At 43.4% G+C, this 25,693-nt stretch overlaps 1 protein-coding gene across 2 annotated transcripts in view; it reads left to right on the forward strand.

Moving 5' to 3' along the window:
* foxp2 (forkhead box P2) overlaps positions 1-25,693 on the forward strand; it is a 114,487-nt gene that overhangs the window by 62,951 nt on the left and 25,843 nt on the right. For both annotated transcript variants that reach the window (XM_014985192.2, XM_014985198.2), the window contains exons 5-10: positions 5,921-6,010; positions 15,746-15,883; positions 17,576-17,665; positions 19,829-20,018; positions 20,831-21,143; positions 22,634-22,738. In XM_014985192.2, coding sequence (XP_014840678.2) covers positions 5,921-6,010; positions 15,746-15,883; positions 17,576-17,665; positions 19,829-20,018; positions 20,831-21,143; positions 22,634-22,738 — 926 coding nt within the window. The remainder of the gene's footprint in view (positions 1-5,920; positions 6,011-15,745; positions 15,884-17,575; positions 17,666-19,828; positions 20,019-20,830; positions 21,144-22,633; positions 22,739-25,693) is intronic.

Raw genomic sequence — 25,693 nt, forward strand, 5'->3', positions numbered from 1 at the left:
CTGTTGGAACTTTTTCTTCTTCTTTTTTTATGACATCATTGACATTTGTCTCCCATTTATCAGCGCCAAACAATCCAGTTTGGTGAAATCATCAAGCAGCACCAGGAATTTCCACCAATGAGGTCTCCCCCAGCGCCCCCCCAAGTATTTTCTCTCTGTGTACTCGGTTTCAGGAACTAAATCCTACAAATTTGAGACCCAATCTTTGGACAGCATTTCTTTTTGTGGTTAAATAACTCTTGAATCTTGTGCCATTCTTGAATGCCATCAAACCTCTGAGCTTTATATAAGATTAAAAAGATTTCATTCACACTGCTGAGTTACTTAGGGTCTGCTCTTACTTTTCACTAACTTAGCCTGTGTTTTACATTAAAGTTTTTTGTGGGATATCTCCACCCACCAATCTTTTCCACTTCCCCTTCCAACTCTGCCAATCGCATACCCAGCCTTCCAGCGGTGCTGAATTTACTCAAACATAAGATAGGGTGTAAATATTTTAGTTCTTAGTGCATGTAGATTCTACCAATAGGCAAGTAGCGTCTACCTTTATTTTAGGTAAAGGTGGACCGGGTATATTGAGGTTTAGAAATGTTTGGTTACAACATCAGGAGCATTTTCCTAGAGCAATTCAGAATTACAAAGTACAAGCTCCGTGTCTTGCTGTGTAACCAGCTAATATTAGATTTTTATATTTGTGCTATCCTCCAAACAACAGAATAACACAAGAAAACAAAGTAATAGATGTGCAATAAATGCACTGAATTTAAATTCTCTATTTGTGATTATAGTATGTGTCAAAATAATAATATTGTAGACATTATTGAAGCAGTACAATCAACATGTGAGATTATTTTAGCAGTAGTACCAATAATATTTGCTTTTCTATTTTAAATAAAAGCAGTTGAATCACATCTTACATTTTTATTTTAAACATCTGTGTAAGTGCAGATATGACATGAGAATCAACAAGCATTTTTTTTTACATTATTTTTATCTAGCTTGGCCTGTTTTTTTTTCTTTCTCTCTTTTCTTATTCACACCCCACCTCCCCCCCGAATCTGTTTTCTCGGAAGCAAAGATGGATAAGCCTGGCGAAGCGGCGTTGTGTGTGTATATGTATATTCTTACGCAGGAAGTGTGTGCGAGTGAGAGTTGTCAAAGCTGTCAGCTCAGCTGGAGTTTTTCCAGAGTTACACACCGTCTCTTTTACTCCCCAAAACAAACACACACACACACACACACACACACACGCACACACACACACACACACACCCACACACACACATCCACACAAAGTATCTGTTCAGCACACTCGAGATAAGTCGTGTTAGCCCTGATGCAACCCCCGTTCCTCACTGATCGACAACTGACGGCTTGTTTACGGCTGCTTTCTGCAACGTGGAGGCATTCTGTAAAGAAGTACCTGTTGAGAGCGGGATATTACACGCGTGTGTCATCATTCCAATATCAGCTAAATCCCCTAATAACAACAACTCCTGGTGTGATTTGAGTCAGGAAGTGATCTGCACTGTCCAAACACAATGTCACAGCCCCTCAAACATTCCCAATGCCAATGTCATGGCTAAATATCCCGCTGTCTCCATGTGGATTTGAGAGAGCGCCATGCTTTGGTTTGTTTCCTTTCTCACCCCGCCGGCCACATGCAATAAGCAATCTGGAGATTTGCAATGGTTTGGCCCAGTATTAAAGCACCTAATAATTTATTTCATGCTTGTTTAAGATCTTTGCATGCTTCCTACAAAGCTGCATTGTGATGGTTGCTTATTACCATGTTCCGGCAGAACTCCTGCAGGAAAGTAAGACGAGGGGCAGCCTCCTCTCACTTTCTCCTTTTGCGCCCTCTCTAGTGATCTCTGCATGCCTATTAATGTAGGAGAGGAATGCCTGTGTAAACATTCTTGTTTCTCAGTTCGATTCGCATAATAGTTGCCTGTGTCGCCTCTCTCCCTGACCTCACTATCTGAAACCAATTACACCAGATCCATTTGGGCTGAATCTTATTTTCATAAGGATCCCTGTGTCGCGGTCTTGGTCGCGCCGTGTTATTTTCCCTCCCTGTATTTCTTTTCCCCCTTTTCCAGCCTCAGTGATGGATATCAACATCAAATATGCCTCTGAGTGCCTTGTTATTTATATAGTGGGGGCCTGGCTCTTTTTTTCCCCCCTCTTTTGCACCGTCTGCCGTGCTCTCTCATTCTAAGAATGTGTCACATTGTGCTGTTTATACAATGTATGAATTAATAGACTGGGAATGTCATTTTTTCGTGCATAGCAACCCAGGTTAAATAGATGGCGTATCTGTACGTGTGTGTGCGTGTCTGTGTGTGTTATTCTTGTCTGCTCCGGCAGCTCTTCAGCCAACTTTTGATGACTTTCCTTTTTGTGCTTTCAGAAGGGCTTTAGCCGCACCATGTATGCGGAGCGAGAAGTGGGTGGCACAAATTGGTGCTTTTTACTGTAATGGCTGAATACTCAGAGCCGGTGAAAGTGAAGGGGACAGAACTTTCATTCTCCCCCCCGATATCCCCTTCGTTTTACCTTCCACACCATCACACACTCTCTGAAAAAATGGCTAACCCCAATTCCATGGAGGAGGTGCCAGACGGTTGCAGACATGACAAGCCACTGTGGAAAAAGTTCTGTCCGGTGTTGATAAGGCCTGTGTTATGTTTGGAGAAGTCCTCGGTATGAGGAGGCTTCTTTCTTTTTTAATAAGCTTGGCATAGATGATCTCTCTATGTATATACTTGCTATGAATAAGGCTTTTTGGAAAAGTATGCTTTTCCAAAAAGCTTGGAGCGTTTCACATATTCCTATGTCACAATCACAAATTTTAACATATTTTATTTAGGCCTATGTAACAAGCCAACAAAAAGTGGCACTGAATTATGAACATTTCAATACTTTTAACACATAATAATCTGAAAAGTGTGGTATGCACTTGTTTTTTTACCGTCCAAAGTGACTGTACTTTTGTAGTTTGACAATATAAAGTTACAAAGCTTCTATAAACATGGCAGTTGCTTTGTCTTGTGGTGTCACAAATAAACTCAAATAAAATACTCTGAAATTTGTGGTTTTACATGGCAAAATGTGAAAAAGTTCAAGGGGTTTTCAATACGTTTGCACAGTACTATGTTGTTTTATACAACTTATATCGTTCCATCTCGGAGAACTCAAGAAGGGAAGCTGGTCAGCGTCTCCACAGCATCATGTTGCTACTACGTTTGCATCAACTTGGGAATACCGTGATGAAAGGTAGTTGAACAAAATACAGACTCTCTAGCTTCATACTGTTACTTTGCATTTTCCTGTCATATAAAACCCTCTCAAAAAAAAACGCAGTTGTTTTTAACAAAATGTGTTGAGTTTAACGGATATGAACGCTTTTGCAAGAAAGTGTTGTTAAAAGATATACTCCCCCCAGCCCTCCCTCCTTTGTTCTCTTGACCGTGCATAACATATCGAGAAGCTTTCTTGACTTTGGCTCTAACACAGTGAGTCATTATTGATTCGCACGCGGATAAACATTCCCCCCTGACAGCTACCTTGAGTCGCACTCATCAAGCAACCCTCCCCTCTAACTACTGTGTGCAGGACTCAATAAGCCTTATAATTACTTTGATTCACCAATCATGGTGAGATTAATTGGGCCCTGTGTTTTAATTAGCAAAGTGATTGGCTGCATTCAAGGAATTTATGTTGTCTTTTATGCTCGGTAAAAGGAGAAAAGAAAAAAAAAGGGGGCAGGGGGAGAGAAACACATTTGATTTCCCAGCCAACGCGAAAACTTTGTGCGTCCCAGTTCGCTGTGGTTGATGATGTCTACAAAGGTGTGTGTTTTGAAGAAAAGGTCGAAGGCTCGGCTTACAGCCACCATACACACCCGCATGTATATAAACCAGTGGCGACTGGGCTCCTTTCTACAGAACAGACGGATCAATGCAGTTAGGACCCAGTGCCAGTGTAATGTGTTTGTTTACTTCAGATCAGAAGCCCTGGCTCCTCCTGAGTAGCCAGACAGATCCCTCCCCAGCTCTACCTCCACCTCTCAAGGCACCTCCTGAGCTCTGTCTTTTCATAATTGATCAGCAGAGTGGGGTGGGGGGGGGATTGGATGTGTTCCCTGGGGGGGTCAAGATGCGGCAACATTTCCCACTCCTCCTTCCCCTCCCTGGTCCAACCTCTGTCTTTTCGCTGTCTGTCTCCTGTCTTCTCCTCCTGTTTGCTCAGGATCTCAATGTACTAGTTCAAACATTGTTCCCACCAGCTGGCTTGAGCTGCGCCATATGCACGCCCTGTCAAAGCAACCGTTGTCATGGATACTGGCAAGCTCCAGAATGAAATGAGGACCCGTGGTTCTTAAGGAAGTGTCACTCGCCGCCTGACTTTCATTTTCCATCGCCTCGTCGATTCAAAAACGACACAAAACGACAACAACAACAACAAAAGCACAAAAACTTGTGAAGTTGTTGTGCCGCTCCGGCGTGATGCTTGTAGGCCGGCGGAGAACTAGCTATTCTGCTGCGTGGAGCCTCCGTCTGTGCAGAGTGTTCTTTACCGCCAGCCTCTCTTATGCTTCTCTTGAAGAATCATGTGAAGTTGCTCGCCAAGCCTCCACGGAGCAGGAGGGGAGCTGAAAGCCCATGAAACCGTAAAGAAGTAACCGCATCCTCAGTGTCTTTGATTCTCATCATTCTGTTTTGTTTTTAACACGTTGTGTATTAATAAGCAAATCTATTTACTCGGGGTGTTGCACACAATCTCATGAGGTTAATTCCACTTGTTACCGCTGTACTGAGTTGTCTTTTGTTGTCGTTTGGTGATGTGTTAGCTTGACATCCTATTGATTCCTATATTCAAGTAAGAAAGGTATAAGTCCTTGAAATGCCCTGTTGTGTTGATAGAGTTTCTCTTTGGGCAACACTCAACTACCGTATCTGACTATTAATGTTGATGCTTTGCATATGCTTTGTAGTTTCCATTTAGCAACAAGCTAAAGGGCTTTTTTGACCTTTTAAGTGACCTTGGTGAAGCTTTATGCTTCCAGAACCCTGATTTTGTTTTGGGAAAGACAAAAAAGGAGCCTTTTTGAATGCGTTTTGTTTTAGAAACATATTGTTCTCACAATTTGCCATTTATATCTGTATCCAAACTGCAATGGAGTATTCAATGATTAGATATGTGTAAAAACACAGTTTAGGATCTGTGAATCTTTTACTTTAAGTGAAAATGATTTTTAAAACAAAGGGGGGGATTCTCATAGTTTTCCAAACTGTTGCTCAAATCCGGTCTAGTTCATGTGAACGCAACATCGCATATCATTTTCCCGTCTCAACACGTGTTGGTGAAAAATCGTACAGTTTGCCACGGCGAACTTCAAATACTTCCAGACATGTGTAAACAGCTGTGTAGTAATTTTTTTTTTGATTCATCAAGATGGTGAATCTATTAATCTCTCCATCTATCTACCCATCCGCGGCACATAAGCACCCTTAATGCACAGTGTAAAACGCGGACTGCCGGTTAATTCATTCTAAATGTAATCTGATGTTGATTTTGTCAACTTTAATTACAGCTCCCAGGGACACTTCACATGGTGCTGCCTCTACTTCACATTGATATTATGAATATGCAAATGTGGTGGTAATTTGCAGAGGGAAGTGGATATTTCAGTTGAGCACACACTAGACAGGTCAATTCGACTCCCCGTCACCCCCCACCAACCCCCTACTTCTTCAGAGGTGCTCCAGACAAACCGTATTTATTTGTGATCATAGCCGCACGAGTTGTTACTGAAACATATCGCCGGTGCCGTTTGTTACTTAAGATGTGTAATGTTTTCTCAGTCAGCTCCGTCTTTCAAGATGCCTTTTGTGTTGTGCTCTCGTCTTCCCAGGCACTACAAGCAGCGAGGCAATTACTCTTGCAGCAGCCAGGCAGTGGCCTGAAATCTCCAAAGAGCCAGGACAAGCAGCGTCCACTGCAGGTAAAGAAGTTCCCTTCCGTCTAATCTCCAAAGTCCATCCGTAGTACACGCTCCTCCGCATAAAGAAGATTTCCTCTGTTCCACAAAGCGTGTTTGGTTTGCCCACGCAAAGCCTCGGACGAGAATCTTTTAAGATGAACAAGTCGGTCCCATGGAACCTCGCAAGAGTAATACGACAAAGAAAAGTGCAGGCTTTACTCAGAGTACGTGTCAGTCGGGCCAGACTTTCTTGTGATGAGTGTATCCAAAAGGTTATTTAGTGATCTGCTTCTGCATTCTTCACCAGATCCGTGCGTTGTTGACACAGGAAATCCTCGGGTTGGTTATTATTTGAAATGTGCGTCAAGTCCGAGTAGCCGGTCGCACAGCTAATTTTATCCGCCTGCCATTTCCCTCTCCCACCCCTTCGGTGCTAATTTACCTTATTGATTTGTAGGGTTGTCTATTTCTGTTGTCAGTGAGTCGGAAAAGGTCACACATACGCCGGCGCACAGTTTCACACTCGTCCGCGCACACGCCGCCTGCCACCCTCTTTCTTCCTGGTGTTAAGATATTTTTCTCACACGAGCATCCTCTTCATCCCGCTCGTTCACGTCAACAAGGCAGTTAGTTAGTTTACCCTTCTATCAAATTAGGTAAGGCCCCTTGACATCTGCTGCTATTTTTCATATATATATTTATATTTATCATAGTTTTAGCGGTTTTAAATTGGCGTGTGAGAGTTTGTGCCCTGCTCTAGGCTAATAAGTACCATCAAGGAGCAGTGGTTTACCTCATTAGGAAGCCCTGTGCATTTCATTAATGACAGGGAAATTGGCGTTAACCTCACCCGTTGATATTTTCACAGAGTCTAACAATGGCGACACCTTGAATTGGAGTCACACCCCCGTGTATCTAATTACACACCGGTGAAGAGATAAGGTTGGCAAAGACTCTTCTGTCATATTTCTTCCTTGAATTATTCAGCGCAGACTCCTCAAACGTGTTAATATTGATAGGACTTTCACAGACGGAAGCATCCAAATTGCACCTTGAAACTGCGGTATTTTGGAGGCCGTGGGATCCGAAGTGAGTCGGTGCCCTGCAAAATATCTATAACCCTATAAACTTGTTACATTTTGTTGATGATGTACTGCAAAAAAAACAAAAAAACAAAAGCGCTTGCACACACACACGCGCGCACGCACACACTTTTGACACACCTAAAGACGATGCATTGCAACCACTTTCCAATAAGTGACAGAAGACTGACTATAGATTATTTGGTGGTGGTAGTGTCATACTGTGGGGATTGTTTCTTTTCAGGATTTTCAACATTTTTAACAAATATAAACACAAAATGTCTGGTGTGCATTGTTACCCGCACTCCCTGAGTCAGTACTTACTGTAAATACATTTTCCCACATTATGATGCTGCCACCTAAAACCTGAAATTTACGCCAATGTTTCTTTTCAAAACAGCTTTGAATCTGTCAGATAGGATGGAGAGTATTTATGAACAGCAATGTTCCAGAATTTATGTGTAGGTTTTGACTAGTCCATTCTGATGCATGCTTATCTGACGTAAACCATCTTATTGTGGGTTTATTTTCTTTGCTCTTAAGCCATTTTGAGCTTCTAAGAGGTTTTGTTCCAGGATAGCTCTCTGTGTAACTCTAGCCATCCTCCATTAACTCCTAACAGCTTTTCTGGCCTTTTTCATTTCGCATATTACATTTTCATCTCATCTGACCAGAGCATTTTCTTTAATATTTTCTATTTCCAAGTACAACATATTGGAATTTGTTTTTGTAACGTGGCAAAATGTGGGGGGAAAAAAGTACCTCTGCGTGACAGCGTAGATTCAAACAAACGCAATCTTGTTCTAATATGTGTGTGTCCCCACAAAATCCAAAACATGATTTGTGGATCCATATCAGTTTAAAGATGTATTGGGGGCTTGACAACTGTCCACCCAGGTCCAAGCACCATACTGTAATAACACCAGCGGATGGTAAATATTGGATATTTACATTTGCTTACTCCATCCTAGACTGGTCGACGGTGGGAATCAATATGAATCTGAGGGCCCGTCATGCTCCCGGCGTGTCCATTTGTTGATCCAACCTTCTTTATTAACATGGTCACCTCTTTGTTCTAAAAGTTTGCAGCCACAGATTTGCACTGTGAAAAACAAAAAGAGGAACTGTTGATTCTGAGTTCCAATTCAGCTTCATTTCTGCTGTAGGAATATGCAGCTGAGCAGCTTTGAATCCTCTCATTTCAAATGACATTTTCCCCATGATACATACATACTCCTGTGTGTAAATATCAGAGTAAAGCAGGAGAAACTTCCTTCATTAAAACACCCTTTTTCACTGCCAGTTATTTTTTTTTCTTCTTCTCTTTTTTTGTTTTCTTGTCTTGAGGGAGTTTACTCAATAAAGCTGCATTATTTACCTGGATTATGAGGCCACAGCGGACGCTACAGTGCAATATTTTATTAGCTTCACAGCCAGATAAAAGTCAGCGGCAATCAAGCTACATGTTTTCCACCCGAGGAATGGCGCGGATTGATCCCCTTGTATGATTAGTGCTGCTGAAAGTGGGAAAAGGATTAATAAAGCCATGACATCCTGCTTATGGCAGAAGACGCTGATAAATCCTCTGCCTGTTTTCCCCTCCTCTTGTTCTCCCGTCGTTGCTATTTAGGAGAGAGAAATGATCCATAGATCATGGCATGTAAATTATTTAGTACACAAGCATCTAAGTGCCTCGGCTTGCAGTTTTAATTACTCGTATTAGCAGCTAAAGGCTCTTGCCTGACTAATTCTATCCGTTCGCTCGTCGTTGCTGCTCAGAAGTTGATGATGCGGAGGCAGGCAGCTCTGCCACGGAAATATGCACACACACACAGGATACAAAACAACAACAGCCCAACAAACACACACACACAGAAGCTGTTTCTCCACATTTGCGTTATGTGACAGGTCTATTATTACCCAGTAAGCCCACGGGAGCACTCAATAAACACCTATTTCTTCCTGTAAATCCTCCTGTCTCCGGCTGCTGCTTACACGGCTCTCCCAAGGCACAGCACCCTCTTGTCTGTGCTTCTTTTTTTTTTTTTTCTTTTACCATTGCTCATCTCTCTTCTCTTTGCTGATGTTTTCACTCTGCCCCACACCAGAAAAAGGCATTCATACACTGACATTTAGAATACAAATAAAGAAATGCGGACAAGGAGATATGAAAGGGATTACAGAGGCCTACGAATGTGGAAGTTGTTTCGCTCGAGCATCTTTACACTCGCTTTCGCTTGTATGCAAACATGACCAGTAACTCTTAAAGTTTTCTGCTGTGAAGGTGGTCTGTGTAGTTTTATGACGGTCGGTGATTAGACGTTTAAATGATGTCAAGACATTATTTGGAATTGTTCCCTGCTTGGTTTTCCTGTCAAGATTCCTTTTCCAACCTCAAATCTTCAGTTCTCAGTCTGTTTCTTTCCCAAATTTAAACACTTAAATACAACATTTAGCAGAGGAAGACACGCATGAAGCAGAGATTTTGTTGGGTTGGCAGGAAGGAAGAAAAGGAGGGAGGGAGGGATGGAGGGAGAAAAAGAAAAAAGAAGGAAGGAATGATTCAGGGAGTTGGATGGAAGGAAGGAGAAAGAATGAAGGAAATATTCAGTGGGTCGGGAGGTAGGAAGGAAGTGAAGTGAACTTAATCTGCGAATCAAAGAAAATAGTTCAGTCCCATCCCATGCTTTTCCAGACCGTGTAGGAATTCTGAGTTGCACTTAAAACAGCTGAAGTTCCCAGTCCAGACTTTACTCTGCCAGTGTCGGATGGACACTCGATAACGTGAGTCTGCAGCTCGACCTCGATCTGGCAGGGATTAAAGTTGCATCCTGCGTCACCCAGAGCCAGGTAATTCGCCCCAAGCGGCTGCTGCGACCACCGTGGTCACCCTCACACACCGTCAAGCTGCGAATGCACTTTTATGAGACCAATAACTTTGGTTCCATCTGTGCAACATTCATTTCAAAGTAGAAAGGCTTTATGGATCGTGAAGGATGTTGGCTTTTGGCGCCTTTCTCCTGTGTTTGCAGCTGTCTGCCCAGACCAGTCAGAGTAGCTGTGGGCATTGGGCCATCTCAGGAAGTGTCACACTTTTAAAGGTCAACTTTACACATTTCAGCAGCGAGCCAATATCATCTCAATGGAAGCGCACGTCTTTTAAAGGGTCTCGGCGCTCGAGTACTAGATGGCTTGCTCCAGTGTGCTTGGTGAAAAGGATGCTAGTTCACATTTACATTTATGAATATATCTTTCCACTGCATCCCCTCTGGTTGCATCTGAAAATAGAGAAAAATTATCACAGCAAAAACGAGAGGGTTTGGGGGGCGGTGGGGAGATATTATGTTATTCATGAGGAAAACTTGTGTTGACTCTGAGGAAGAAAGAAAGAAAGAAAAAGAAAGAGAGAGGGAGTGAAAAAAAAAAAACGTCAGCATGTTTTAAGTCAAACACCCTTGGTTACTTCTTTTGTAACCAGAAAACAAGATTTTTTTTTTTCCGTGCGCTCCCCCCCCCTCTCCCTCTTACTCCCTACCCTACCTCGTCTTTTTTTTTTTTTTTTTGCTTTTTTTTTTTCTCTTGCATTTACAACACCTACAGGACAAGATTGCTAAATTGCGAGGACAGAGTAGGTTCATCATTGTGATGCAAAAGAAGTTGAAATGCAACCCCAAGGCGAGGTAGCTGAGTTTGAGGGATCAAGAGAAAGTGAGAGGGAGGGTATAAAAAAAAAAGTAGCTCAGACCTTTGATGTAGCAGCAACAAATTTACCTTGTGACAGAAGATACATGGGTGCAATAAACGAGTTATACCAGCCCTTACACATGCAATCAGATGATTCTGGCCAGGGTGTTAATTGGATCCTAACCGGCAGATCTGATACGCCTGGGCCCCAGTGGTGAGGGGGGGGGAAGCCTTTCCAAGTGATGAACTATAATTCACTGAGCTGCTTGAAGCACTTGTAATTTACTGTGTGTCACTGATGAAGAGGCTGATCCAGTGGAGGCCACATTACCTGCAACATCAGAGGAAAATGTCCCCCAACCTTCCCCCATCATCCACCCCAAATCCACACACACACACACACACACACACACACACGCACATACCAACATTCCCGTCACCTGCTCTCACGCTTTCTATTTCAACTCTCTCCTCTCGCTGCAGTTTCCTTTTAATTCTATCCATCTCACTCTCTTACTGTTGCTCCCCTTTAGGGAGTTTGGTAAGAATCAGCGGGGAGAGAACTGTGCCAGTATTTTTTTTCTGATAAAGGTGTGACGGTGTGTGCTGATAATGAAGCAAACAATGTGCATGAGCTGCACACCAGTGAACAGTGGATTCACGAGGCCTAATCAGTAAGTTTTTACATGTAGAGATAAATCAATATGGAAATTGTGCTAAGCCCATCCCGAGCTCCTCTGGGACTTCTATTAGATGCTTTTACATGATGGGTCTTTATGTTATTATAAATTGCAGTTGCTGTGCACTCCTGCCAAACTGCAATAGAAATTGATTTAGGAAAACATTCAGTAATCCACTTAACTTTACGATTGACAAGCTGGAATATCGATCTCCAGAAGCCAAACATGTGTTGGAGACATGATCCCGTGTATGCATGTTTGATTTAAACTCAGATGCTAATTTTTATGTCGTTTTTTTTTTTTTTTTTCGTGGGTGGGGGAGTGGCAAAAGTATTAATACTCCTTTACCTGTTTTACAATTTGTCATAGACAAACTGTGAAGACGAATGAAAATGATGTGATATGGTTTTCAAAATATCGCAAAAACAAAATCTGAAAAAAAAAAACCAAGTAGATTCAAGCTTTTTTACTCTGATGCATTCAGAACAACAAACTGCCTTCTATCACCTGATTAGTCCATCACCCAACATCAAGATGCCACCGCCACCAAATTGTGTGGTGGTGAAATGGATTAAAATAAGTTGCTTTAATGTGAGAAAACGTGGCTGGGAGGTGAATACTTTTGAAAGGCCGCATACTTAAACGTCAGAGTTGAATCCTGCCGGCTTTAGCCCCGCACTGCTGTTCTGCTAAGGGAAGCATCCCGGCTATCAGTATTGCTGTAATTGGCTGGCAGATGAGCAGCAACTAAAAGGGAGCCGAGAGGTCACAAGTCAACAGGCTACCACGGGGGTCTGCGTTTTGCCAAACAATGATGAAAGTGGTGGGGTTTCTGCCCTCTTTTCCTGATTTCTTAATCTTTCCCCGTCTCTCTGTGTGTAAAAAAAAATAAAAAATAAAGCCAGTGGCTTAATTAGCAGTCACTTCTTTCCTGCCAAGGATTCACAGTAATTAAAGACAAGGACCCCTCGATTTCTTATTGCTTTTATCTCTGCGGTGTCTGCAGCTCCGCTCTGTTTCCTGTCCTTATGACAGGAGCGTCTGTCGTTGATAACCGCCCTACAGTGTTTGCGGTTGGCATCTAATCACCAGTTCTCCTTCTCCTTATTGGAAAGTGAGTTGTGTTAAAACTCAAGTAAAATGAAAGGAATATGTAGCCTAAATAATTTTTTGCCTTGTTTTGATAGAAACACATTTAACATTTACTCTTTTCAAGACAAAATTCATCAACAACAAGGGGGGTTTGAATGCTGAGTTTACACTAAATCAAATAAGCTTCAAAGCATCACTTATGGTTCATATGACAATGAAAGGGTTACAATGGGAATTTCCAGTACTAAAACCTAGAGACTAACATTTTTAGGTACTAAGACTCCAATGGCTTCATCAGCTGTGGCTAATTTTCAACATTTCAATAAATGTCATCAATACCTTCTGCATATCAGAACTGGAAACCCATCCTTTCTCTCTGGATAACAGAGAAACAAATGGATGTACAGTTCCCTCTCCTGCAAAAGGAGAGCCTATTCGTGGCGCGTGGATGTTTACGCCGCTGCCAACGTCTACTAAATGCTCATTAATTTCATCCCTTCGTGGCAAAATCATTTCAAGGAGAGGCAATTCAGCCTCCTGTTCCTTTCAATTCAGCGCTCACGTCAATCAAGCCCTCCTGCAGGATCCTGCAGAATGGAGGTGTTATATTGCCGCAATTATCATGTCATATACTCGAAAATGTAAATGAACGTGTGTGTAAAATTAAATTTATGGGTTGTCAGTGAAGAATAAGAACCAGGAGAGCAATTACTTATCTGCTTTCATCTTGGAGCCTCTGATACGTCAAGCAGAAAAGCATGCAGTTAAATGCTGGAATTAGCATTGTGCTGCACTTCACAGCGGATGTGGGCCAGTTCTTTTTTTTCCCCCTCTTTTCTCTTCTTGCCTTTTCTTTCTTTTTCTCCCGTTTTTTTTTTTTGGGGGTGATTATCACCCATTATGTATAAAGCTAATGACAGCATAAAAAGAGCTTCCATATTTCATAAACTCGTTGTTTTCTGTTTCTTACCCCCTTTCCGTTGCTTTAATTTTGCACTTCTTGTTTGAAGTCTTGTTTTATTCTCTGCTGATGACATCCTGCATTATTCACCTACAAATACCTGACTTTGAGTGCCTATATTTCACCACCCACACAACGCAGAAGCAGTTTGAAGCTCCGTGTACAATTTATATTTAATTCCACTTTACATATGTATGCGCATATATTTGTGGTAAACCCTGCATGGCTACGCCTGCATCTATTTTTTTTTTTTCATGCCCAAACGTCTTTGAGCCAGTACCCAATTAATACCCTTAATGAGTGCATCTCTACTGTTGTTTTCCCGCTGCACTTGTCCCATTGTAATGGCATCTAACACAAAACCAGGAGTGACTGCAGGGGTAATTACTTACCTAGCAAATGTACCTTTAAGGGTTAATAACACTGAAGGTGTAAGCACAGCATTTGCATAATTACACATGAACTGTTTAATTTGCAACTTTTGACAGCTTTTGTTCGACGACTCGCTTCTTGTGAACGCAATTTCTCCTGTCCCCTCGCAAGCACGAAGGAGTCCAAAGAAGAAAAGAGATGCACCCACAAACAGCCGCCACCTCCTCCATCGCTTCCTACCTTAGATGGAGTCCCTTCTCTCTAAGACCCTAATGAACAATGGAGGCAGGATTTGTTTGAATATGAATATGAATGTGCAGCGGGGCCGGCTGGAAGTTGACCTTCAGCTGTGATTTTCAGTTCATCAGGATTAGTCAAGGCGGGCGATCAGGAGCCACTAATGCATAATGACTTCTAAAATGAAAAATGTGTAGTGACCATGCAAATGTCTCGGCTAATCAAAGAGGGGGGAGAAACCTGGGGTGGCGGAGGCAGCGAGGGCGGGGAGGAGGGGTGGGCATCGAGGAGAGGAGAGCTAAACAAGGACGTGTCAAGGCCTGACAGAAAGAGGGAGAGGAGCAGAGAGGAGGAGGGAGGAAGGAGAGACATGCATGGAAAGTAATCAAGCCAGCTTGATTAGCTGGCAATGAGGACAGGGATGTCTTATTGGCCCCTTGACACTCCATATAGGCTAGCTACTGTCATGGCAGCTCCGTGGCAAACACTGTTGCAATTAGAATCAGTGGAGGTGTTACTCCGTGCCAATGTTCCAACCGTGTTTGTTTGTTCCAAACACTTGTGGCTTGCGCTGATTTCCATGTATGCTGATGATGTTAGAGTGTACTTTAAAGGTCATACAGAAGGGATGGACTACGCCTCACTTTTTCTTTCTTTTTTTTGGCAGTCTAGTCAAGTTTTATGCATTGGACCAAGGTATCAGCTCGATACTAAATCATTCACAGGTTCTTACTCTTAATCTTCTCTTCTTGAGGCGTTCAATTTTTAAAGCTGCCATGCGGAGCCAAAACTCCAAAATAAAACTGTTAGCTTCTACTCCCCCGTCAGAGTGCGCACACGCAATCAAAGACGGCAGCAAAACATATTGTCTTCATATTGATCTGCTGTCTCAGAAGTTTGACGCTTTTGCCTGAGAAGAATTTGGAAGAAATGAAGTATTGTGTTTCATTTTTTTTTTCTGCCTCTGGACAAGTTAACGTCTAGAAATGGTACCTTTTTTGTTGTTGTTGTTTTTCTAATCAACATGTCCACAGAGTTAAATTAAAAAGGAGTTAAAATCTGCTTCGTTGGGGGGTGGGGGGCGTTTCTCACCTTTATTAAAAACTTAAAGGTGAGTCCTAAATTCCCAGCACTTGGCAATGTGTTATAATCAATTTTAGAGTTGTGCATTTTTAAGCTGTTTAACAGCAGCAGCACTGATAGGTACTCTAAAGTAGGGGAGTTCAGGGGTCCTGCTAATTAAGGTCTATGTCTATTTAAATCCCCCCAGCTTCTCCCAGCAGAATAAAAGCAGAAAAATAAGATCAGCAACACAAAGACACAGCACCCATGTGTCCTTCAGCATCTCTTCTAGGCTGCCAAACGTCACAGCCTGCTCTCCCTACCTTTCCAACCACCAGCTTACTCATTCCCAGTAGATCCACACTTCTGTGTTAGATGCGTTTTTTTTCCAACGCTCTATTTTTCAAACTTTTTCCAATTTTTTTCTCATCTCCCTACCCGTTCCCCCTGCTCTCCCATTGTTTGCCCTTCTCTCCACTCTCCATTTTCACATTTATTGCATCTTGTTTGTCTTGCCCCTCTCCGTGCCTCTTCCCTCGCCCCGACTCTCATTCCCATCATTTCATTACATATCATCCATGTCCAGGTTCCAGTGTCAGTGGCCATGATGAGTCCCCAAGTGATCACGCCACAACAGATGCAGCAGATCCTCCAGCAGCAGGTTCTTTCCCCACAGCAGCTCCAGGCTTTGCTCCAGCAGCAGCAGGCAGTGATGCTGCAGCAGGTACAGCAGACCACACACTCACACAAACACGCATGCACAAAGAAAACTATGACACACTAAAGCAAAAAACAAACTTAATGACACACGCACCCGGGAGATTGCAGGAACAACACTCAAAGTATGCATTATTCCCTGCATATTCACACCTGTTCGACTCAGCTCAGTTTATTTATAGGGAGAAAATTCAAAATGAATGTCACCTCTTGGCACTTGTCAAGAAAATAAATCAGCTACAGTTGAGAACATTTCAGTTTCAAATTCAGTTTGGTCCAAATTTTGTTCAAATCAATCCTAGTCATTCACAAGATGTCAAATCATGTTTTCAGATTCAGTTCAGTTCAGAAAATACAGTCACATTCAGTTGATCATTTAATTGATGATTGCGTCAAGTTGTTGATTTAATTCTGAATGTGTGGGGACACTGATGAGAAACCGCTGGCTTTTATCTGGAAGCCACCAGGACCGAGTTCATAAGAGCAGCTGCAACTGTGTCCTGTTCCAAGGTAGAAAGGACAAAGATATAAAATAAGTGCTGAGCCTGGTGTCCCTTTTATATAAGAAACAAAAACAAACAGCTTATGCAGTGGCTTCATCCAGTAAAAAGACCAAATTGGTGGAAATAATGCAAACTTGGGGAGCAGAAGAAGATTGAAAAGTGAGGCGATAATGGCCAGTAGCTTCTGGAATACCTAACCAGCCTGATCAAAAACGCAGAGGGTGTGACGCGCACAAAAGTAGGGAATTCTATTTTTGGAAGGTCTAAACTCCACAGAGAGTTGGACGGATAAAAAAAAATCACTACAACATTTCTATAAAAGTTGCATTTTATAAGGGTTTTACATCTTGACTGTAATTTTCCAAGATTTACGCGCAGTTTGTCAACACACCGTCTTAAGTCGTTCCTGCCAGCACTCACTTTTGCTAACTCACCACAGTGTCCTTGACACGCTTTACCAAAAAGAATCCTAAAGTGATGTACATGTTCACGTCACCTCTAATTAACCGTCTCTGGTGGTGTCACTGGTTCAATTCCCTGACAAGCTTCCATCAGGGACTCTGGGAGCAGCGCTGAGCACAGGAAGCTGAATGATAGGTGATGGATGATGTAATATTTGAAATCGACTTGAGGAAGCGCACGCTTGGTACAGTCTCATTTCGGAGTTGAAATGCATTTCCCATCCATAGACTTGATTAAGGGAAAGAGAATAGTTTAATTAAGAATGTCAGTCATTCTGATTGTCCCTCTTTAATAATCGTGTCACTACTCCAGGCGTGGTTTCAATACAATTGAATGTGGTTCCAAGCACATTTTAAACTTATGTTTATAGCATTTTTTTCAACACTGTCCTTAAGCTCCACTGAGCTGCTGACTACTTTGTGATTAAATCAGTAATAGGCTCTGAACTATACCTGTTGTGCTTTCTCTGTGTTCTTTTTCAAACACCTTACCAACACTGAGTCATTTTCACTTAGTAACAGCATCCACACATCACGTTAATGTTAATAAAACATAATAATAATAATAATAATAATAAGATACGGTCGGAAAAAAGGCCCCTTTTTTTTCAGAAATTGACCTTTTTCTGGTCGGGTTGTCTTTTTTATCATTTGGAGATGAAGAGTTGGTGAAAAATTGTATTCAGTGCATCTTCTCTTTGTTCTTTGTCTTTCTGTGGATGTTTATGTCTACAGCAACACCTGCAGGAGTTTTATAAGAAACAGCAGGAGCAGCTTCATCTGCAGCTTCTCCAGCAACAGCATCCCGGCAAGCAGGCTAAAGAGGTAGATGCAACATCACGCCTGATTTCCATGCACAAGAATTTAAAGACGCGCATGAGACACAAAGACAAACACACACAGGGAAAGAAATGTATGTCTAATTTCCATGGATGGAGTTCCACTTTCGAGCTCCTTTTCATCAGCCAAGACCAAAGATGTATACTTCCTGTTCCCTTTCAGGAGAAGCTGACAGCTTCATGGTGATTTAATCATAACATAGCATGCCTGCTATTCAAGTGTGTGTTAAAGAAGAGTGGCGAGCGATGTCTGAACAATAACAAAATTCAAACTGTTAATTAACTTTTTTCTCTGGGTGTACAAACACCTCAACGACATCAAAGTTACAGCGTTTGACTCTCATAAATCTCACTGAGGTGCAGCAGGTCGACAGACACGGCGCTGTCTCGTTCCTCTTACGGACGACAAGCGAGACACCTCAAGCACATTTGCATAAGACTGTTGATGCTGAACCTTGTGAATCCGTGCAGGGCCACCTCCAGAAAACAGTGGAAGTATTTAAATTGATATGAAAGAAAGAATGCACCACCTAAACACACACACACCCTTTCTTTTTCTTTGCCTCCGTGATGCACCTCTCGGTGTCTCCTCGATCAGCCCATTATGCTGCCCCCAACAGGAAGTCGCAACCGACCTCCCGGCGGCTTTGTTTCTGTTTGGATTTGAGAATAGAGTTTTTCAGTGGCCTTGCCGTCAAATATGGAATAGAAATTGCCCCTTTATTTCTCTGGAGGCACGCCGGAAGGTTGCAAGGCAAGGGAGCAAACTGCCTCCCTCCGTCAGTCCATTATGCAGCCTGTTTTCCAGTGAGTGCATCTCAAGTTGTGCCTCTCCTATGCACCGTTCAGTCAATCATCTGAATGTTTCGAAACGGCAAAACCTACTGGTACGTGTCCGTTCACCTCGGCTGACAAAGAGAGCAGTAATGAGAGAGCCAGCCAGGAGGCCTGTGGTAATTCTGGAGGAGCTGCTGTGATCCTCAGCTTAGGTGGGAAAACTTTAAGTCATTCACTCCAAATTTAGCCGTTATGGAAGAGCGGCAGGAAGAAAGCGATGATGACCAACCTGTTTACTCCTTCACCTGTGGTGATGCTGCACCAAAAACCACTAAAGACCCTTCAAGAAGACACTGAGCTCAAATTTCTTCTTCACAATATGCATACAAAAATGGAGAAGTGTCAGTTTTTTAGCAGTTGTAGGGTTTGTCTTTTATCTTTGGCAAAGATCACTAACCAATTCTCCCATAACAGTGAGACACCGTAATCCACTTCCTGCTTTTGGAGTGGTCTCTGGTCTGCTTGGCATTCTTACATCCATTCAAACTGCACCAGAGTTCACGTCGATCTAAACTCCACCAGAGTTCACTTCGAACTCTGATGTGTAGGCATATCAGAGTTCAAATTCACTTTCACATCTCTGCAAATGAACCGGATGTTCTGGGCAAGCAAACTAGAGTTGGATTAAAGCAGTGTGAATCCATCCTTATCTAACCTTTAATTGTTTAAAAAAAAAAAAAAAAAAAAAGCTCAAGCGGTTTGAATACTTTTGCATGCCAATTTCAAGTTTGATACATTCCATCTTGCTTTGTGTGTCACCACAGTCTGGCTTGGCGATAAACAGCTTACTGAGGAGACTCGAGTACAGGGGGTTTGGGAGCAGTGGTGGAATGCTACATGTGCGCTTGAGACCGTGCATACAAACGCATGTGAAGCCTGTAAACCTCTCATTCTTCCTGTTCCCTCCGGTCAAATAAGCTGCAGCAGAGCATCAGTGAAGGCGAGACAATTAACTATCGAGGATGGTGGGGAAAGGATTATACCAGAGGCTTAGTATCATGCACAATCAGAAGCTACACACACTGACAGCCTCACTTTTGTGAGGAGATAACAACACTTTGGTACAGCCCAAAAACCAGGAGGGAAGACTTAAGTGCGAGCAGACGGAGAGCGAGGAACCTGCCGAGGAAGAAGCAAAGAGGCATAGCTAAGGTCACGGAAAAGGCAAAGGAGATTTCTCCAAACGGGCGAGCCAATGTCTTCTGCTCTCTCAGCTGTTAATTCCTCTGTAATTTTCACTCCCTCCTCTTCTTCCATGCTCCCCTCTTGCTCCTCGCCCTCCTCCTCCTCCACCTCCTCCTCCTCTCTATAGCAACAGCAGCAGCAGCAGCAGCAGCAGCAGCTGGCCGCCCAGCAGCTCGTCTTCCAGCAGCAGCTCCTGCAGATGCAGCAGCTCCAGCAGCAGCAGCACCTGCTTAACATGCAGCGGCAGGGCCTGCTCTCGCTGCCCGGGCCCGCTCCAGGCCAGGCCGCCCTGCCCGGACAGACCCTGCCCCCACCAGGTAAGGCTGCTGCATCCATTCGGAGCACATGACTTCCTATTATTTGTTTGCAAGTACAATTGCCGTCTTTCCCTCTTCTGTGTCTCTCTCTCTTGTCTTAGTTGTTGTCATTGGTATGCACATGTAATCCTGTTGCGTTATCTTTAAGTGTGTCTGTCTGCCTGCCTCTCATTGGTATGCTCCCCTACCATCCAATTTGTCCTTAACTCTGCACATGAATGTTTTGTTTAGTCGTCCATTCTTCCTCCTTGTCTTTATTGCTCTCTTTGTCTACCTCTGTCTCTCTCTTTTAGCTCTGCAAGTGTTTGTCTTTGCTGTTTTCCATCTTTGTTTTTATTCCCCCCACGCTCCCCCTTCTGTCAGTCCTTGTTGTTGTTGTTGTTTACTACCTCCGTTGAGATGAATAAAAAGCACAAACACAGAGGGAGAGTGGCGAACAGACTGAATTTTCTTCCAGCCGGAGCAAGTAAACACTCCTGTTTGTTGTTTACCATTGAAATGGCGGAGACGGGAAAACAACAGGCAGGAAAGTGTTTGACGAGATCACAGGAATGAATTTGGAGTAGCGAGTTTCCACACTAAAATAGAAAACCCTGTTTTCCTCAAGGTGGAACTGGCAACTATTCTGTGTATTCAATGTTTCTGTTTTTACACAGGTGAGCCGTTTCCCAGATAAAGTCAATACCTGACTCTGCAGAAAGATTAGAGTGGTTTAGAGCTTTTCAGCAGCGTCATCAACCTTCTTCAAAGTTAGAGTTTTCAGCACACTCACCACTTACTCCAACTTTCTCCTTCCTCTTGGGTGTCTACAGGTGGCTTGAGCCCCGCTGAACTCCAGCAGCTGTGGAAGGACGTGACCGGAGTCGGTGGCGGCGGCGGCGGTGGCCACGCCATGGAGGACAACGGCATCAAACACAGCGGCGGCGGCGGCATCGGCAGCGTCAACACCGGGACCGGCGTGGTCAGCAGCGGCTTGGACCTCTCCACCAACAACTCCACTTCAACTACCTCCTCCTCCAATCCTGCCAAAGCATCGCCGCCCATCTCGCACCACGCCATCACCAACGGACAGTCGCCAATCCTCAACCACAGACGAGAGCGGGAACGGGAACGGGAGCGCGAGAGGTAGAGGAAAGAAGCCATCAGGCTGCCTTTTAGAGATAACGGCGGAGCACAACAAGCCGCTTGATGTTGTTGTGCGGAAACTCGGGGGGGAAAACAAGATGTTTTGTTTATTTATTCAATGGTTTATTAGTGTCTCTCACTGATATTCAAGCACAAAAGACATAAATAAAAGCCTCTTTCTCCCAGGGGAGCTTCTGAACAAACTTAGCTTGCACACACATATCAAACGTGGGGAGTAGAAGCCATCCAGGCAGGCACACTTACACTTATAACAAACCTCTCTGGCAGACAAGACAAGGTAACCCCCTTGTACATTAAGTATTTAGTGCTTTGTCTCTCTTTTTTTCCTCTTTTGAAAATTACCTTCCTTGCTTGCTTGTCATGTAAACAGAATATGTGATGCCTTGAGTGGCGTTTCTAGGATGTTTATCCTTGTGATGGCGTCTTTTATAAATGCACCCAGCACCGAAACACTGGCTGTTCACATATCTGCCTATCTGGGCCATGCATTATTCAAAGGCTTTTCTTGGGCGATATTATAATAAGGACTAAGGATGGAGATGTGTGTGTGCGCGTGCGCGTGTGCGTGTGTGTGTGTGTGTGTGTGTGTGGATGCTTGGTGGAGACTTGCAATAGAGGTGGAAGTGCTGTGTAATTGGTTTAAAGTAGATGCTATCTCTGCAGTCCCACTAAAAGTAGGCTGGGAGGAGGAAAGGAAAAAAAAGAAGAGAGAGAAAGTGAATGAGAAGACAAGGAAGAAAGGAGAACATCTGCTTGCGTCCCGAGGGGGTTTGTGGTGCCTCGCAATGATCGAACAAGGAGTATTGTCAGGAGCGCTGCTTACTAACACGCCACGGATCGATGTGGGGGAAGCCCCTTTGTAAAAACGCGCCGTGAGTTCTGCCAGGGCTTTCGACCACACACATGCACAGGCACAACCTGTCCGCACACTCTCCCTCGCGTTTCCATGAGCACACTCGCACACCAGTGCCAAGCCTAAAGGTTAAACTGTCATCTTTAATAGGATGTGCTGTCTAGGCAGGGTCGTAACTTATTTGGGTGCCATTTGAAAAACGCCAGAACACCCTTGTCCTCAAAGAACATAAGTTACACAGTGTATTAATCTCCTGATGAAAATTATATGGCTGTCTGGATTTTTAATGTTTACTCGAAAGCCTGCTTCCCCCCCTCTTCCCCCGATAATGGATTTACAAGATGGAGCGTTGGCTGCGGTTCCAACTCATTCTGGACTTCCATGGGGGGTGGGAGGGATGGAGTGTTCTTCACACATAAGTCACCACTGTCTATGAGTTCATGCAGGAAGATCTAGGATGTGACTTGCTTCGAACCTTTTTTTTAATTTTTTTTTTTGCTGTCATGAGTAATTTCTTCTGTCTCGGTTAAAAAGAAAAAAACTTTGAAAAGCTGAATAATTTCACTTCTTATGCCTACATTGCTCCATTTCTCTCTCCTGTTTGATCTGCCTCCAGCTCACTTCACGAAGAAAGCGGAGGAACCCACCCCCTGTACGGTCATGGCGTGTGCAAGTGGCCCGGCTGTGAAAACATGTGCGAGGACTTTGGACAGTTTTTGAAGTAAGAACTTATTCTCCGACAATAAGCTGCAATCTCTTCTCATTTTTCTCGATTAGAAGTCGAGAAAATACTCCCACTTTTCAACAATTTGCCACATTGCAACCTAAAGACCAACAAAACACCTTAATGTGTGTTATTGGACTTTTGTAAGACAGATCTGGAAATCAGATGAGCCCCAATACTTGTTGTTTCTGTCTGATTTGGTGAGTCAAATTGATACCAGGTGCAAAATCTTTACAAAGAGCCACATTTGGACATCCCAGATCCATCCCAATGTAACACATTGAATATTCTGGTTGTAATGTGACAAAAGTTGGAAAAAAAAAAAAAATCAGTTAAATTGATGTTGCCAGGTTGTATTTTTAGTGACGCACATCGAAGCTGTCCCTTTTGTTTCCCACTCTCTCAGTGGCCTTACTCTTAAACCCTTCCTGTCTTTCTACAGGACACATTCTGACCTCTAGACAGCTAGCTGACAGGGTTCTGCTCCTCCAAAGCATGACTCAAACCAACTCTGATCCATAACAAATTTTCTGCGCAGCGTGGAGGGACCTGATAGGTTTGTGAGAAAAAGAAAAAAAAAAAAAAACGTCAAAAGCTAATGGCAGCTCGCACGGCCGCACACTTACCTCGACAACAAAGGGCCCCCATTCACTGTTGTCATGGTGCAGGCGCTGGAGCAAATGAACTCTTCATGCTCCATCAACAATTTAGTTAATTAGCTCATTTGTAATTGGCCGGCTTTGTTGCCAGGATGTTAGTGGGGGGACATCAAAGGAAGAAGGTGTTTGCAGCGCTGCCGATTACAGGTTATCACATTGCCACTCACCGAGAGCCTCTCTCCCTCCCTGTATCCCTGACTCCCCGCTCTCACACAGAGAAGAAAAGAAAGGGAAAGCTTTAATTTGAATATTCTAATTAGATTTGTAATTAACTGTGAAATAACGATCTGGCGAGTGTTTTTCATGGGCTGTAAATGTCCATGTGAATTCTCATAAACTCCCCCAAATCAGGACAATGTATCCACTTATTTTCCCAGTCATGCAATTCTCTGCAGTATTGACTGTAATAAGGTGCGGAAAAGCTAGGAGACGTACACGTACGAAAAAAAAAAGACAGAAAGAAAAAGAAAACTAGAATGTAGGATTTGGGTCAAGCTTTCGCTAATGCTACAGCATCTTCTGAATTACTGCCAGGAGGAGTTATCTGTGGATTGAAATGATTCCAATAAACAGCGTTTTCAAGTCTTTCAAAGACACTGGCGGGCAGCAGATTAGGCTCCGTTTTCACACGCTGTCAGAGCAAATAACAAAGTTAAAAGAGTTGTAATTGACAGCAGCGGACTGCAATATAATGGACACGAGTAGACGTCACTGCCGCAGCAAAGGGAAGTGTTTGCTTATATTCTTTGGAAAATGCGAGACGTACATGTCAGAATTAATATACAGAGAATCTTTGCATTCTGTCGTGTCAGAGCCACATTGTCATTTTATGTGGTAGACTAAAACAAAGCCGGGCGTAGTTGTAGAGTGGAATAAAATGTGTGCATTTAAAACGTTTTTACGGATAAGTATTGGAAATTAAAATATTTGGGTCACTTCAACATGTGCAACGTGTTTCCCTAAACTATTCCATCGCTGCTCTGGTTGCTTCTTTTTGGTGTGTCTGGTATATTCAGGGTTGTACTTCACCAAATTTCCAAGTGTTTCACTTCTTCTAACATGTTCCCTTGCACGATTGTTCTTTATTTTTAACTCTGGATAGCTTTCCTGTCTATGTGAAAGGAAATTGTGACACTCCCACCATGTTTGGGATGCAATATGTTAGTTTTCCACCACACAGTGTTTTGTGTTTGTGCTGAAAAGCTGTACGTCAGTCATATGTAACCAGAACACATTCGGCTTACTACAAACTGCAGCGCAGGTCTCTACGTATCTTCCTTCACTTCAAAACGAATGATCTCGGTCTGTCACATCACATCTAACTAAAATAAGTTAACGGGCATATTGACAAGATGTGAAAAGTGAAATGGTATATGAATACTTAGATTTTCAAAAGCCATTCTTACCAAACACCGGATTGTGGCGCACATGCTACAGGACTGCGCATGATGTAGTCCGGGTGAAGCAGTTTGCCTTGCAGCTTTGGTAAGGGATGAACCTGTGATCCAGCAAGACTGCAGGGGATTAGCAGGTTTTCTGGAATCACATCCAATCACCTAAGCACACTTGCTTAATGGAAGACATCACTTTATTTCTTTTTGGTACCGTATGCTCTGTTCGCACACAAACACTCACTAGTCTGTGTGCTTTAAGGATACTGCGGGTAGGTAGATTAGCTGGTCACTTCAGTCAGGCTTGGAGGCGCACTGTAAAAGCTGCGCACATGTGCCGGATACAGTAAGCTGGTAAGCTTCTGTGAAACGATGCGTGCTTGTAAAGTCAAAACCAGAGGAGTCAGACAGGCAGGTGGAGAGAAAACAGTTGGATTTCAAAGTGAAAAACAGGTGCGCAGATTGGCAGACAGTTTTGTAAGAACATTTTCCAGAACATCGCCTGTTACGGAATTTCTGTCTTGGCTGAGTCCCGCACACAAAACTGTACGGGTAACCCAGCCAGCGCAAGAAAACAGACGGCAACAAAGAAGGCAGGCTCATCATTAGAACAAAGATGGCTGCTCTGTGCCGTGCCTTGGAGCAGTCATTGTAGGTGTCAGAGGGAGTCCTTTCATGTTTCAGGAGATGCCATTTGACTACACACACACACACCGATGCATCCGCACGCGCACACACACGGGCGCGGTTTAAACGGGGTTACATAAAGCGGATGTCAGATTTAGATGACAGCTTAGATGTTGGTACTTCAGTGGAAGGAGGGGGCCACGTTTGTTGGGAAGGGGTTGGGGAGAGACCCAAGTCAAGCTGCCGCCTCGTAGCTCGCTGCAGGAGCTCGGCTC

This window comes from Poecilia mexicana, unplaced genomic scaffold (genome assembly GCF_051168715.1).
Source record: "Poecilia mexicana isolate PSO_F unplaced genomic scaffold, ASM5116871v1 scaffold_23, whole genome shotgun sequence".
Lineage (NCBI taxonomy): Eukaryota > Metazoa > Chordata > Actinopteri > Cyprinodontiformes > Poeciliidae > Poecilia > Poecilia mexicana.